The sequence below is a fragment of the Xiphophorus couchianus genome, chromosome 4 (assembly GCF_001444195.1).
Source record: "Xiphophorus couchianus chromosome 4, X_couchianus-1.0, whole genome shotgun sequence".
Taxonomy (NCBI): Eukaryota; Metazoa; Chordata; class Actinopteri; order Cyprinodontiformes; family Poeciliidae; genus Xiphophorus; species Xiphophorus couchianus.
The window spans coordinates 24,701,197-24,717,569 of NC_040231.1; the positions used below are offsets into that span (position 1 = coordinate 24,701,197).

The 16,373-nt window shown below is 38.5% G+C and overlaps 2 protein-coding genes across 3 annotated transcripts; one reads left to right on the plus strand and one right to left on the minus strand.

Moving 5' to 3' along the window:
• The first annotated feature begins 213 nt into the window (after positions 1 to 213).
• Positions 214 to 8,280, plus strand: slc24a5 (solute carrier family 24 member 5). The gene is made up of 9 exons (XM_028014769.1): positions 214 to 565; positions 1,933 to 2,112; positions 3,360 to 3,443; positions 3,632 to 3,735; positions 3,886 to 3,986; positions 6,175 to 6,458; positions 6,550 to 6,756; positions 7,539 to 7,640; positions 7,714 to 8,280. Exons 1-9 carry the CDS (start codon positions 409 to 411, stop codon positions 8,034 to 8,036), a joined length of 1,542 nt encoding a protein of 513 aa, XP_027870570.1. The 5' UTR covers positions 214 to 408; the 3' UTR covers positions 8,037 to 8,280.
• Positions 8,281 to 8,623: 343 nt separating this feature from the next.
• Positions 8,624 to 16,035, minus strand: myef2 (myelin expression factor 2). Of its 2 annotated transcripts, none has more exons than XM_028014767.1 (17): positions 15,831 to 16,035; positions 14,629 to 14,831; positions 13,813 to 13,865; positions 12,934 to 12,941; positions 12,739 to 12,832; positions 11,749 to 11,940; positions 11,507 to 11,660; positions 11,371 to 11,420; positions 11,219 to 11,279; positions 10,916 to 11,017; positions 10,734 to 10,772; positions 10,561 to 10,647; positions 10,376 to 10,498; positions 10,186 to 10,230; positions 9,515 to 9,693; positions 9,139 to 9,190; positions 8,624 to 8,996 (listed from the first exon to the last, which is right to left on the minus strand). In XM_028014767.1, exons 1-17 carry the CDS (start codon positions 15,938 to 15,940, stop codon positions 8,833 to 8,835), a joined length of 1,716 nt encoding a protein of 571 aa, XP_027870568.1. In that variant the 5' UTR covers positions 15,941 to 16,035; the 3' UTR covers positions 8,624 to 8,832. The 2 variants fall into 2 exon arrangements, with proteins under 2 accessions (XP_027870568.1, XP_027870569.1); XM_028014768.1 differs by having other exon boundaries at positions 8,825 to 8,996; positions 10,376 to 10,447.
• Between the last annotated feature and the right edge of the window lie 338 nt (positions 16,036 to 16,373).

A 16,373-nucleotide genomic window follows, 5' to 3' on the forward strand; every position in this document is an offset into this window, starting at 1 on the left:
ACCCCAAAATCCTCAGCTTCAGACTTTTTCACTGTGGTTCTTTCACCACTGAAAAAATAACATGTTTCCGCCTGTTTAAAAAGTGGTAGATATGCGCTAAAGCCTGCTTATGAGGAATTACACTCTCTGATGCGCCTCAGGCAGGAGTCCGTTCAAGTCAAGTGGAATGACTCGCAACTCGTGATCCCCCCCCTCACTCTCACTGTGGTACCACCAGACCTTAAAGGATGCTTCCCCTGCTTTGATATCCTCTCTGTGCAGCTTGTAGTTTAGAGTAGAGTTAGATGCAGCTTTAACAAGCAGTTTCAACTTTCTTTAAATCCCTGAAAACTGCTTAAACTAAGACGACACATGGTTCTCTGGAAGAGCTGTTAATTTCAGTTTATTTTATTGATCTGTCAAATTATTATGGATAACGCTCCAGCTGTGCAGAAAAAAAGGAGGAAGGATTTTATACCTTACTTTTTGGGCTTTGTGCTTTTTTTGTATGCATGTGTTCATCTTGTATCATTTACAGCAAAAACTGCTCAGGAGAACCAATCTGTCAGGGTGCGCCGGGCTCTTGGTAAGCACATGCAAATATTCGGATTTGTGTGGTAGATTAAGGTTTTGTCTACTCACAAAACCCTATAGAAATAGATTTTCTTTAATTAATTCCATAAGATTTCTTTTTAAAGGAACATGTGAATTAACGTGTCATCATTTCTTTCTTTTAAACTAATGGAGTTGGAATAACTTGACTAAATCTTAAATTTTAAAAATATTATGTTTGTTCAATCATCCTTTTGAGAGTGAAATTGAATATTCTGATGTAGCTTGTTGTTAATAGTTTAAACAACACAGACAGACTATGGCATCTAGGCCTGCTTTTACGAAGGTATTTTGAGAGAGCTCCCCAAATCCCTTTAAATACATTAAAGACCAGATTTGCATTGCCCCAGTAAATGTTGCATGTAAAAAAAAAACAATTAAGGAACATGGAGACTCATCATAGTAAGATAAAGTCGCAACAAACAACAATGCCAAAATATTCCCAGGAATAGTAAAATAAAAGTCGACAAAAAAGTGGATTACAAGAAGGTGAATATTAGGAGTAGTGGTTCAATGAGTTTCTTAAAGAAACAGTAACCATATTTTGTCATATTGGCTTAAATTGATGCACTTACAGTTACCCTACTTGAATCTTTGGTAAATGTGACACACATATAGAGGATCATTATCATTGCACAAAGGTATCAGTAAGAGGAAGGGTGCAATCTTGCATTGCTTTTCTATTTGTAAGGTGCCATTGAGTACTTTAAAATGGGTCTTGTGAAATAAATTCGTTGTGAAAACAGAAATGTGCAAAAATCAAATTACACTATATATATATAAGGTTTTGGGATGATATAGGATGTTTTCTTAACTTCACGACTGGAAATTTATCAAGGCTTTGTACAATTTTGAGAAAGTGGAAACATAATTACATTATTTGTTATCTGTCTTTTCCCCAGGTGGTGAAAATCTTCCTGCATCCATAAACAGAATATCGTTTTATTAACATATTTCTTAATCAGATGACATAACTAACAAATCAGTGTCCTATACAAAACATATAATACCCCTGTCATCGCTTATCACAGACTTTTCATGTAACCTAAAATCAGCAGAGTTCTGTATAATAACACAGCTAGTTTGTAAACCTTTTGTACAAAGAGCACATTTAGATTTTTCCATCAGAAACACGTGAAACATAACCAAATGTATCGTTGTAAGAAGATTTAATCATGGACTAAAGATTAATCAGACATTTTATTTGGCACAGAGTAAATTCCATCAAGAATTCAGACAATCTTCCCAGATTCCCCAAACTGCTTGAGTTGTTTGATTGAGCAGATTTTCCCAGTAATGGCTCTAAAGGAGTGTGTTTGTGTGTGTTTTCTGTCGTTTTAGAGAATGAAACAGAATGCATCGCACCACAAGCCTCTGAGTTTCCTGAAGGCTTCTTCACGGTGCAGGAGAGGAAAGATGGGGGCCTGGTCATATATTTCATGCTCATATTCTACATGCTTTTGGCCGTTTCCATAGTCTGTGACGATTACTTTCTGCCATCTCTAGAAGTAATAAGTGAACGTAAGGGCCATGAATATGTGATTGAAAATGTGTTTGCTGAAGACGTGCGAATGGCACATCATGTGGTTGTAACACATTTAGTCCTTAAGTTGTTAGGCAAGCAAGAGTTTATCAACTTCTACTTTCAATCAATAAATAATTTCCTGTTTAATTTTTTAAAGTATTTATTATTTAAAGTAAGACAAAAACTTTAAAATGGTCTTACTTTGGAGTGGTTGTATTACCCTAATATCATGTGCAAATCAGACTATGTTTGCTTTATTAAGTTAAAAACGATTTAGTGTTCAATCTGCCTGGCGGCCCCGTGACTTTCATTGATAACTGCTGCGCCAGGACTAAAGTGCTTGCCAGCGTGTTTTACAGAGGCTGGTTGTGTAAGCTGCTCGCTGTCCTTGGCATTGTTTTAGGACTTTTGCTTAACCTCAGTTTATTGGCGCTGAAGTTCCTGTTCGTCCCTCACCAGCCACCACAGCGCCGATGTTTCTCAATCCATTTGCCCATTGTGCATTTCACACAACCACTTAAATTATCGATGTTGCATAAAGTTATTGTGAAGCACTTGTGATTATTAGCTCACCTTACTTATTAACTCAGTTGCAGTGATTGGAAGATACCAGCTGTAAAAATATTTGTGAAGATAAGATTGTTTTTCTGATATAATCATTTGGTGTGGCAGTACAGGTTTCTACTCTCCTTCAAAAAGGAGAAGCCAATTATTCAAATAGCAAGTTGTAAATTATTTATTACAATGATTTGCAAGACAATTGCCTAGGAAAATCTGATCCCTGCAGAAATCCAAGCAGCAGAGCTGACTACAGCCGTAGCGATAAATTATGACCTCTAGAGCGTACTTATCAAACTATGAACATTTTTCTTTGTAAGTTTACAACTTATGCATTTGGACGTTTTGTCAAGAATATATATATATATATATATATATATATATATATATATATATATATATATATAATTTAAAATACTTCTGAATATTTAAAATCTGCTATACAATAATCATCGAGCTTAAAAGTCGTCCTTTTTCTAAAATATATGTGACACCAAAGCGATCTTTGTTTCCCCCTGCTTAATTTCAGATTTCAGTATGTTTTGGGCCGGCACTGCAGATAGAAATTCAGTATTCCTACTTAAGTAAATGGATTACAGTAGAAATCTATACATTATCTTTCTTGCTAGCTATTTGTTTTTAGACAAATAGTTTATTATTTTTTTATTTCTCGGGTCTCTCTCAGGTCTGGGACTTTCTCAGGATGTGGCAGGAGCTACGTTCATGGCAGCAGGGAGTTCTGCACCTGAATTGGTCACAGCTTTTCTTGGTAATCATGCATAGGGACAACATTTGTACATACACTATACTTTATGTAGTTTGGATATATGTTCCCCGACCTGGTCTGGTGTGACCTAGTAACCTTGCATGCTCTTTGTCTTTTTCACTATTTTTAGAAATACTTCCTCATTGCTCCTGGATCCAACATCAAACTTTGTTGTGTGCTTCTTTTATTAGGGGTGTTTGTAACCAAGGGGGACATTGGAATCAGCACCATTGTAGGATCCGCCGTGTACAACCTGCTCGGAATCTGTGCAGCCTGTGGACTTTTGGCCTCTATGGTACATTTTAACAAACCTAAAGATCTCAGTAGAGATTACCTCCTTATCACCTCCTTGTGTGTGAGAGCAGCGTCTTTACTAGGTCAGAGATTGTCTGGCTATGTTGCTCTGTATAAAATATAAACCATTTATTTTTGTTTCCCTTATCAGGCAGGGCGACTCACCTGCTGGCCCTTGTTCAGAGACTGCTTGGCATACGGAATCAGTGTTGCCGCTGTTATTGGGATCATTTCCGATAACAAAGTGTTCTGGTGAGTTTTTGTGTTTGATTTATATGCAGTGACTGCACCTGACGGCTACATGATCTTCAGACCTTGCACAACATACAATGGTTGGTTATAAAAGACAAATACAGATGCTTATTGCAAACCTGTGACCTAGAGAATATGAAAATAGATCACAAATAGATCACCATGGACTGTTCTCCCTGCTGCCCTCTGGAAAGAGGTTCCGCAGCATCCGGTGCAGGTCCACCAGGTTCCGAAACAGCTTTTTCCCACTTGCCATCAGACTGCTGAACTCTTAACTGGACTGCACTCAAAAACTGGTCTCCACTTCATACCTTGCACATATACAGAGCTAAATAACTTCCATTTTACTGTCAGTCCTGCCCTTTATATTTTATATTCATATTTATATTCAATTTTATACTGTATTTTATTTTATTCTGGAGTAACCTCACAACATTGGAACCTCAAAACATTGTCCTGAGCCGTATGCAAGGAAATTTTGTTCTGTATACACCCTGTGCATGCAAAATGACAATAAAGTCAGTCTAAGTCTAAGTCTAAGTCAAAAGAAATGCACAGTCTTCTTCCTACCCTTCTTGTATTACTTTGATTGCTTACAGACTGTCAGTCCAAAAATAAAACAATCAACATGACAATATAACTACAAACGTGTAGTAAAAGGTCAAAAGATATGTATTATTATCAGCTGATCCTACTAGAACCTCGACAGACAGGAGGGCAGATCAGGAATCACTGTTTTGTTTTGTTTTTTTCTACAAAATGCTCCATAAAAACATTTCTATTATTTTTCTTCTATTTCAAGCATGATTGACAGCAATAAGAATCTAGAAACAACCGCATGCAAAATACAAAACAATAACTTTTGGACAAAAAATATTTTTATTGTTTAAAGAAACATGCATAGTTAGATGCTGCCATAGATTTTGGCTTTATGTTTGGTTCAGTTTGCCTCAGATCTGAGAAACGTCACGCCAAAGTTGTTTTGGTGAAATGTGCTATTATCTGTTTCTCTCTATTTTATAGATTTAAAAACCGAAAGAACATTTTCGTGTATGTAGATGATATTATATGTGTCACTGCAGACCATCAGTAGTGCTGATGGTCTGCAGTGACACATATAATATCATCCTTCACTTTGTTTTATATGTGCAGCAGCCATATTGGATATGGAACAGGGGGCAAGAGTGGCAACTTCTCTCTTTACCAACCTGTCCAGATTGGTTTGGAAAGCATTTCCCTTCATACCATTTGAAAATGTGTTTTGTATTTATCCATTTTGGGTGTTTGTATTTGCCTGATATTCAAATTAGTTTGATGATTTGAAACATTTATGAGTGCCAAAACAGTATGAACTTAAGAAACATATGAGAGGTGAAAATCCTGTTTTTTTATGGCACCGCATGTCCTTTCTTTGAAATAAACCATAAGTTATTGGGTTCAAAGGTCCTGGAAACAATATAAAGGTGGACCTTGCTTTTTCTGCTGTGATTTGGAGTTGCACCAGTTCAATCTGGTTTCTGCAAATTTCAGTGCCCCAAAATTAAATTCCTACCTGAAAATATTCCTAAACTAGCTTTTTAAATCAGTAGATTGTTTTCTTCTTTAGTGACATGTAGTTTATGGATGGGAGGACCAAGGTGCATTGGGCTCAAGTAGTGAATTACTGCAGTAGCACAAGACCGATGAATGTTTGGGGTTTTTCTGAGGAGAGCCTCCCACAGAGATCGATTCAGATATCAATTCAATTAAATTTATACAGCACAAATTCTCAACATCATCCCAAGGAACTTACAGCAAAATGAAAAGTCAATTCAGTCCAAACACATGCAGACACATTCAAAGTAAAGTACATACATTCCAATTGAACCTACTTATCAAGTTGAGTTTATTATTCAAACTGGTTTAAAAAGTGTTTTGTCTAAGAAAACCCAGCAGATTGCATCGAGTCATTGACTTGCAGTATTCACTTTTCCTAGATGAGCATGTAGGGACAGTGGACAGTCACATGCATGGTCATTGGCTTTGAGGCAATCCCTCACACTGACCATTCATGTTGCGAAACCTGAGGGGAAAGTTTCCCTTAAACAAGAAGAAACTTAACTAAAAGTTGTGAGGCTCTCCATGAAACACATCATTAAGGGATTTTTCTTCAGCCGGTACTGAATGTTTGCGTCCATTCTGTTGACAGGTACGAGGCAGCCTGTCTACTGCTGGTCTATGGGGTCTACATTGTGGTTCTGTGCTTTGACCTCCGCATCAGCGAGTTTGTCCTGAGGAAGCTGAGCCCATGCTGCACCTGTCTAGGTTCAGGTTCTGCTGAGAAGCGTGAGACGCAGCCCCTAATGGGCTGGAACGATGATACCAGCCTGCGAGTCCGTGGACGCTCCAGAACAGACAGCGGCATCTTTCAAGACGCCTCAGGGTATTCTCACCTGTCGCTCAGCCTACATGGTCTCAATGAGATTAGTGAAGGTACAAAATACAAGGCCTTCTCAGCATGATGTCTTTGACTGCAGCTCTAACCCCGTGTCTCAGATCTTATTGTCAACCTTCATCCCAACAGAGCAAAGAAGTGTCTTTGCTGTGCCGCAGAGCGACCTGAAAAGGATCTTGTGGGTTTTGTCTCTGCCAGTCATCATTCTGCTCTTCATCACCATCCCCGACTGCAGGAGACGCTTCTGGAAACAATGGTTCATGATAACCTTTTTCATGTCAGCAGTCTGGATCTCAGCTTTCACATACGTGCTGGTCTGGATGGTCACAGTTGTAGGTAAATGGCCTGTTTTAAGGTGATCTCAATACAATTTTGGAAGGTCCTCACTTTATTTCAGTGTTATATAAAGCATTTCTCAAAATTTAAAATTAGACTACCCAAATTCACAAGCCATTATTGTCCTATTCTCCATAGTTGTGCATTTTCAGTATAAGGAGGGCTTAAACCAGCGGGATCCGTAGCAAACCATAGAGGATCACAAGTGTTTGAGACTTGTGAGAAAAACGTCTACTTTGCAGAGTCACATGTGGGTCTGCTGGTTAATTCCTGAGATGCCATTGTCCCAGAGAATGGGGGGTTATTACAGTGTAGCTCCAATGGGCTGTGTGCCAAACCAGTCATAGAAGGATTACGACCCTGAGGAAAGCAAGTCATGTGAGCGCAGAATGTACACACAATACCCAGCAAGTGTTTTACAAACAGATTCAGTCTCTATTTACAATAGGGAAGTGAACTACAAAGCTGAACTAAGATATCAGGACAGATGTCATGTGAGAGCCATAGGTCACCTGAAGCATGAGATTAGTATCCCATTAGAGAAGAACACACTGAAGACAAAAGAGCACTGACAATAATTATGTATGTTTTTTAAAACTAATGAACTGCAAAACTGATTGCTTCAGATTAAAGAGACAGCAAACTATGAAGACTGATTACATGAATGATTGTTCTTTTAGATATCATGCTCTGGAAGGTCTGTAGAGATTCAATAAGATTTATGGTAACTCCTTCCAAGCCTGCTTTTGTTGGTGGAGATGTAATCTGATTTCTTTTCACAGGTGAAACCCTGAACATACCAGACACAGTGATGGGACTCACTTTACTTGCTGCTGGAACCAGTATACCAGACACAGTTGCCAGCGTGATGGTGGCTAGAGAAGGTAATACTGTCAGAAAACCCAGCCAATGGGAGTGGAATCAGAACAGAATCCAACCACATTTTCTGTTTTTCAGGCAAAGCCGACATGGCCATGTCCAACATTGTGGGCTCCAATGTTTTTGACATGCTGTGCCTGGGCCTGCCTTGGTTTATCAAGACTGCCTTTGTGGACACCAACACCCCAGTCGAGGTCAACAGCACTGGCCTGATCTTCACTTCATCCACACTACTTCTCTCCATCGTCTTCCTTTTTGTAGCGGTGCATATCAATGGATGGAGGCTGGACTGGAAGTTGGGAATTGTCAGTCTTATTTGCTACATCCTCTTCGCCACTCTGTCCATTTTATACGAGTTGGGGATTATTGGGAATAATCCCATACGGTTGTGCAGTGACTGAGACCTGACCTTCTTAGGACTGAAGATATTTTCTGAGGCCAACAGCCCCAGCATCCACCAAAACTGTTAAGCTGTTGAGATCAACAAATGTCAAGGAGCAAAGGCACCAATTACAAAACTACCACACAAGCGGATGCATGCTTGGTTACCTCTTTAGATCTGTACTATGCAAGATTTTAACGAAAGGTGGAAGTGTGACAAGTTCAAATAAACATGTCCAAAAATAAACTGAACATCCTAAGGAGTATCAGCTTTCAATGTGTTGAGTCAGAAATGCAGCCTGATAAGGTTTTATCACCAGGGAGGACAAGCCATAAATAGTAAAACATTTCCATTTATCCTGTTACAACCATCCTAAACTCTGACACATCATTCATGTTTATGACTAAAAGTAAAAATCATCAAGCGAGATGATTAAAACAATGGAAGTTCATCCTCCCCCACTTCCTCAAATATACAAAACTTTGCATCTACTAGTGTCCTGATAAATATCACCAATTTGAAACTGACACACAAGGGTGTTGAGAAATGACACTCATAAGAGCAAAATCTTAGGTCCAGCTTACAAGTTGAAGAAGTTTCCAAGCACACAGTTTAAAAATTAAAGTTTATTTGTTCAAATAAACTGACAAATCATAACTGGGTTTATAAAACAAAGATAAAACAGCTATGTCGTATAGTAACAAAACAAATGAAATCAGGGAAACATGAAGTCATAGTGTTTTTAAAACAAAACAATGATTGGTACGGGGGTCTGAAAGTGTAAAGTGAGTTACAAGGGGCTTTCTACAAAATCACTAAGCGTTGCGATCAATGCGGACGTCCACCTCTCGGCCGTTGATCTTGGTTCCATTCATCATCCTGCAGGCCTTCTCTGCGGTCTCTGGAGAATCAAATTTCACCGTCCCGCAACCCTTTGACCTCCCATTTTCCATTTTGATTTCTGCAAACAGCACCTGACCTGCAGGAAACAAGAATCAGCAATGACTGAATGACACAACTAGCGTCAATTAAAAATGGTTTATGTTAAGGCTGAATAGAAGTTCATCGGTCAATCACAATGAAATGTCAAAGGATCAAACAACAAAAAATGTAATTCATACCACAATGACTGAACTTGTCTTTCAGCTTTTGCCATGTCAGGTCATAGGACAGCTGCAACACAGATTTATCATTCAGCATGTGGCAAAGAACAGAATGCAGATGCTGAAAAGAAGTACGCAAGATAGAGATGCACCAATGCTTTCAAGCAGAGATTAAAATTAGCTAATTTTCAAATGATCAGCTCCAATTCATGACAGAAAGGTCAAATACTGAAAAATCTGACTCCCTGATCAGTACACCTCAAACATACAAGTGCTACAAACATTAATAAAGTAGTAAAAAAATAAAATAAAAGAATCAGTCAGCTGAAAGTTTCATTACTAATATTTACTAAATGAGATTTTAGCAGCCTTTGAAGCCGTTAGCCACACTTACATTTCGTACAAATATCTGACAGCCACCTTTGGACCCTGAGCCCCTGTCCGACATGCCTCCACCCATGTGTCCGCCACCTCCGTAGCCTCCAAAGCCACGGTTCATGTCCATTCCCGACATGCCTACACGGTCGAAGCTGGGGCCCATTCTGTCCATGGACATGGTGCCCATTCCACCACCTGTTATGCAGAAACATGAATGCTTTACCAAGGTAATGGATCCAGCAGTACACTCTTTATGCTTTATATGAGCGATCTTCATACTAAATGTCATTGGTCAGTGCCCAAATACCTTTTGATTCTATTTGAAATAACCAGGTCCCAATGAAGCTAAAACAAACTGTAGTTTGAAGCATGATTAAACATGATTAAAAATGCAGAGGGATGGAAATTGTCACACAAATAGCATTGTTTTGCAATAAAAATGTGGTCATTTTTATTGCAAATGTATGAAAGCCATACATTATTTGGGAACCACACTAAGGTTAAAAAGACTAGAGTTTTACATGTCATGATGCTTAAATGACTTTCATAAAAATATTTATTTCAGGTTATACATGACCTCACAGCTTGTTTCAGATTCTACTGTACAGGATTGTGCTTTATATTAATATGCATTTAGATAGAGAGCTGTGAAACATTCAAAATAATTGGCTTGAGCTCTTACTGTACCTAAGCCACTTCCCATGTGTCCCATGCTTCCTCCAAAACTACCACCTAAAGGACAGAAGGTACATTGGTCCATATTTAATTCATTTAACAGCTAATTTAGACAATACTTTAGGTGTGATGAAAAATTCAAAGAAGTCATTAGACAAATTAATAAATGAATATGAAATCGACAGATGAATTTCACTCTTACCCATTCCTCCAAAAGAATCCCCAAATCCTCGGCTCATGGGCATGTCAAAGTCCCGATCCAATCCGCCCATTCCTGATCGATACAGATCTCCACAGATTAAAACCTTCCCTCTGCCTGTAGTGGCTAGTACATGTGACTGAACTGACTCTAATTTGTGTGCATTTTGAGTGAAAATGCCCACTTACCTCCCATTCTGCCAACTGGCGCCATGTCCCTGCCTCCAAAGCCCCCCATGCTGTCCATGCTGCCGTAGCCTCCACCCCCACTGATTCCTGTTAAAAACAGCATTAACTGGGATCAGTTTTGTCGTTAACAGGGACAATTACAACTAACCTAAACCCTATAAACAAAATCTTACCTCCAAGCCTGCTCATTCCGCCGTAACCTGAATCCATACCTGTGGCAGAAGAATGTCTCAGTGAGGCTACATCAAAGTGATGCACAAAAATTTATGCATTTATGAAAATCTTCTTTAAGATAGTTTGTATTTGCATCAAAATAGGAAGAGTATGAAGCAACTAAAACATGTGTTTGACTGACCTCCAGGTCCCATGGAGCTCATTCCTCCTCCACCACTAAGGCGGTTTGCATTAATGGGCTGCCCTCCCGGCCCCAGACCCATGCCAATGCCACCCAGGCCCCCTGAAACAAAACAAGAAAAAAAATCCCATGAAAAAAGGTTGCAATTTAAAATCATCCACCTCTTTCATGATGTTTTGCACTTCAAAGATCACAATGAAAATGTCCTGCAAAGGTGCTTTCCGTTTACCAACATCTCTAATATTTTCAACATCTACATTTGAATTTTCTGAAGTAAAAATAGAGCGCAAAAGGTTCACTTACGTGGCAACTGTGGTGCTTTTTCTACTGGAAGGAAATCATCAGGGGGAAGAGACTTTTCATCCTACAAGGCCATATACAAAATGTTACATTTTTTATGATCTCTGCCAGGGGTTAGAAGCAATAATTTCAAAAACAATTTAAATTCAACATACAATTTTAACGTGCATCTGCCTTTCAAAAAGCATCTGGCCGTTGAACATGGCTGAGACATTAGTTAAGGACAAAAGTAAAATGAGATATTTGCAGGGCTGTGTTTTTTTTCATATATATTTAGATTTTAAAAGATACATATGGCCTGCACAGCTTCCAGAGGCTGATCAAAAGTAACCGTTCCCATTCCACGACTCTTCCCGTCTTTGTCCTCCTTTACATCAGCTCGCTTCACCACACCTGCCATGCTGAACACCTCCTTCAACTTCTTCCAGCCCACTTTGAAGTCCAGCTGCAGAACACAAACACAAATGTACATTAAACTAAACCTTTTTTTTTTTTACTTGGATGGGAGCAAAGGCCTGCGGTTCTGTTCTTACATTAGCCACAAACACGGTGTTTCCCAGTCTGCCAGCCTGCAGCGCGTGGATGACCTCAGGCGGGATGTTGGGGTTGTTGGCAATCGAAGGAGGAATGTTCATCCCACCAGGCACCATGTCCTGCCCACGACCCCCATGCTGACCTCCTCCCATGCGCTGCAGAGCACGCCGGGCGTGTTCACCATCATAGTCCTTAAATACAAAACATGTTTCAAGACAAAAAAAAAAAAAAAAATGAAAACATAATCTCCAACTAAAGGCTTAAAGTTTAAACTTAATGCCACTTTGCAAAAATTAATTATGCAGCCTTTTATTACACTGGATGTAACTTGATAACCTAGCTGGTGAAGGATGAAGGTTGTCACTCGGGAAAAGAAATTTGGAAGCTGCAGCAATCTTCTATGAGGACATTAACAAAGTGGTCTTAAGAGCAATCCATCATGTGGAGATCAGTTTACACAACATCAACATGATCCATATTTTGCTGCAGATTCCACTGCAGCTACAAAAAGACTAAACTGATGAATCAGACTCTGTTTTTATAAACACAAAGGTTTTAGCCATAGCAACTCTGGTAGTAGGCATTTATGCATTTTATTTATATTTGTGTTTCAATCCTGGCCCTAAAAAAACAAGAGGGAAGACTTTAATAAGCTTTTGACATTAAGAGAATCTTAGAATTATACATGTATAAAATATAAATTTATACAGCTATCATTCCTAGATTAAAATATTCTACATGATTAACATTTATAATCTTTACATTTTCCTAGAATATTTTTTGTTCTTGTGAACCACTATAGCTTTATGTATCGTTACATCCACATTGCAAACTTGACTTCAAACTTGAAATCTGTTATGGCTAGAGACAATTAAATCCGCTCAATTATTTCCCCTTAAATTAGGACGCTACTAAAAGCAAACCATGAAAACATTTGGTTAAAACTCATCACAAATAAAATGTTTAGACAGAAAATAATTTATGCTCACCTCTTTGATGTTGAGAGGTCTTCCACTTAAGTCATGCTTATTCATAGCTGACACAGCTTTTTTAACATATTCTTCATCTTTGAACTCTACCACACTGTTATAAGCAGACAACAGGAAACACAATTTTTTTATTTTTTTTTTAAAAGGGGAAAATAAAAAATTTAAGATGCTTGAAAATATAAAGTAGATTCTTACCCACAACCCTGAACAGAAAGCAGCAGGAGAATCCAGGTGGCACCCAAGGAGTAAACAAAATACATTTAATATCATGTTTAAAGTCAAATGGAACAAAATATATGTGGTGTATGCATCAACAGGTTTGTACAATATTCAGAGATGTATTGTCATACTATGTAGATTGGCTTGAGCTGGAGGTTTTTGGTTGTTTGTTGAAAACATTAAAAGCATAATTTTATAAATATTGAGCTCATCTGTGATAATATACAGTAGAGTTTAAAAAGTAAACATGACACTTTGGTTCAAATTCATTTAAAAAGGCATTCATATGCACAGCATATTACTATCAATTAAAGCCTTTACTCTGCAACACAATTACACTAACGACAAAATTATTTTAGCAACTAAGGAAACTTACATTAGTATGCAATTACTTTCTGAAATGTAGTTGTGCAAATTAATATAAAAACACTGAGAAAACAAACAAAAAAAAAGTTCAAAACAGTTTCGCTCCACTGAAGAGAAAGCTGTGCCATATTGTGAAAAATACAATTCTTTGACATGAGGCTCAACCAATCAGATAAAAATCCCACAACCCACATTCCAGTTTGGAAAAATGGCCAAAAACAATCAAACTTTTATACCAATTGAAATGACAACAACAAATGCAAAAATTTACTCGGCAGAGTTCTTTGCGCTACATTTTCCAAAGGTCTACAGGACATCTCCCATTTAAATGAAAAATCGATCTTTATCCATCTATTAGGCTCTAAAGACAACATACAGTATCTCCAGTTCAGTAGAGCCAAAGGATCAGAACCTAAAAGAGCACATGATTAATGAGAGCCTGCTGAGGGCATTTAAAACCTCGTGCAGCAAATTGGCCACATCACTTACCCTTGACTTTCCTTCAGCATCCTTAAAGAGCTCCACGTATGTAACCTCACCAACTACATGAGACATACAAAGGAAAAATACCAAAAGAACAAAAGTAATTTAAGTCACCAAATCTTCAAGTCGCCGCTGGCCTTGGCAATGCCGCTACGGATGGAGATGTCCCATTAATGATCAACAGTCAGCCCAGACCAACATCCCACCAGACAACACCATGCCTTTCTGGGCAGTGACTGAGACACCCAAAGGCCAAGGCCAGAGAGAAACACAGCTACAATCAACCTGGGAAATTCAAAACACTTCAACATGATCAGTTTAGCAACAGATTCCATTCATGGCAGTAAGAGTGTTTAATGCTGTCATTTAAGCTCAAAAAAGGCTTCTTGACTCCCCTCTAAGTTAAAAGTGAAAACATTACAATATTTTTGATTCACAATCAAGATTTGCCTTGCAGCACATACACAAAAAGTAAATAAACATTCAACAATCAATTCTAAGACTGGTTTGGAGATTCACTTTGGAGCTGACAATCCCCAAAAAAAAACAAAAAACAAAAAAAAAACAAGTGACAATGTAACCAAGTTCATCTCCCTTTTATCACATATCAGCCCAAACTGAATTTTACTAAAACACCAATAACCTAAAAATCACACTATTATATTTCTTAATTTCTTTTTTTTTGCTATAAGAACTACCAGAGAAACTACAAACTAAAAGACTAGAAGGAGGATGTCCCATCTGGTAATCAGAAGGTCAAGAACTTCTAGTCAGATCAGATGATAGAAGGGAAGACACCACCCCCATCCCTGGGGACATTACCTTTATCACGCATGAGATCTTTAATTGCCTGCCACTTCATGTCATAAGGTATATTGCTGATGAACACTCGATTCCTATGAGCACTCTTCTTCTCCCCTCCATGTTTCTCCTTGTATGGATGATAGCGATTTCCTCTTTTGCTGGTGGACGATTTCTCTTTCCCATCATGCTTTTCCTTGCTTTGCTTGCTTTCTTCGCTGTCTCTAAGGAGCGACAAGAGCCAAACATTAAAGAACAACCCATCAATAGACAAGACAACATATTGTAGTCATGCAGTAATTGCATTTTTTTATTATCTTTCACTTTAAAGTCAGTACATTTTAATAGTACTTTTGCTTAATACAGAATAGGTGAGACAATTACACCAAATTACAAGATAAGTGATATATTTTTTAACACTGCTGTGCTGCCAATTCCAAACCAATAAATTTAATCATCATTATAATGTCATATTAAGTCTCAATTAAATTAAAATTTCCCAGAGTTAGAAACGTATTTGTTTTTTGTTTTTTTATTACAGATGCTGATATTATGTAAACAATTCTATATGACCAAATATTGTACAATAGGAATTTGATTACGTTCAAGTGTGTGAAAATTGACATTTTAACGTTTATAATGCAGAACAAATGTTTGAAAAAAGACTCATTGATTTTTTATATATCTGGTAACTGCTCTCATTCTCAAATTTTCGGGGCGACCTGATGTATGCTGTGGGATTTTGACAAGCTAATATGCTAGCTCATCATCACTGGGCAGCTAATCTTCGCTACCTGACGGCCACAGAAAACACACCTCCGGGTTAATGCAGCGCTGCAGTTGCGTGCTTTCGACCAACACATTTTTATCCACGAGCCTGAAATAAGTTTATTATACAAGTGAACAAGGTTTGTTTCCAAGCATTGAATTTTAAATGTTCGCAAACCCTTGTTAGCTCCAGCGAACTGATCATTAGCATAGCATACCCGCTGCTATGTGTTTTAAATTAGCACCACGCTCTTAAAATCTGTAAAGCAACTCTTCTGACTTAAGACGGTGTGTAAATCCACCACACAGTGGAAAGTATAGATTTTATTATTTTTTTTTTTGCAGCAGAAGTCGATTAACTTTTAGGCTAACAATAGTTAGCACCCGAAGCCTCCATTTTAGCTCATGTGGTTAGCAGCTCCTGCAGGGAGGAGCACAGCGCCGCTGTTACTCACGTTTTCACGCCGTTGGGTGTTTCCTGGGATGTCTCATCCGTCTCGGAGAGGACCGATGCGGTAGTTTCTTCTTGCTTCGGCTCCTCGTCAGCAGTTGCAGCGTCTGCCATGCTGAGATTTTCCTAAAGCAACCTCACACACTTCACGAGATGCTCCTACGCAGTTGAAATGTGCAGGCTTTGTTCCTCTCCTTTGTGGTTCGCGTAACTGGAGGTTTGCAAACCCACTGAAAGGTGCATTACTGCCACCTGCAGGGAGGAAGTCAAATTCATTTACGGGGAGAAATGTGACCAAGGTAGCATAGTAAGGATTAAAAACAATTACAAATCAAACATATGGCATCTGTGTCGTTCCATTTAGACGTTAAGGCAGAGGTAAGCTTCTTGCACAGGTTTAATCTAAAAGATATATGTTGTTATATAAAAACAACATAAAAAAAGTGCAAGCAGGAAACTCCAGAGTCATCCAGGAGGCATCCTGATCAGAAAACCACCGCCATTGACTCCTGTCGATGTATAGGCTGAGCCCTGCTACCATACGTTA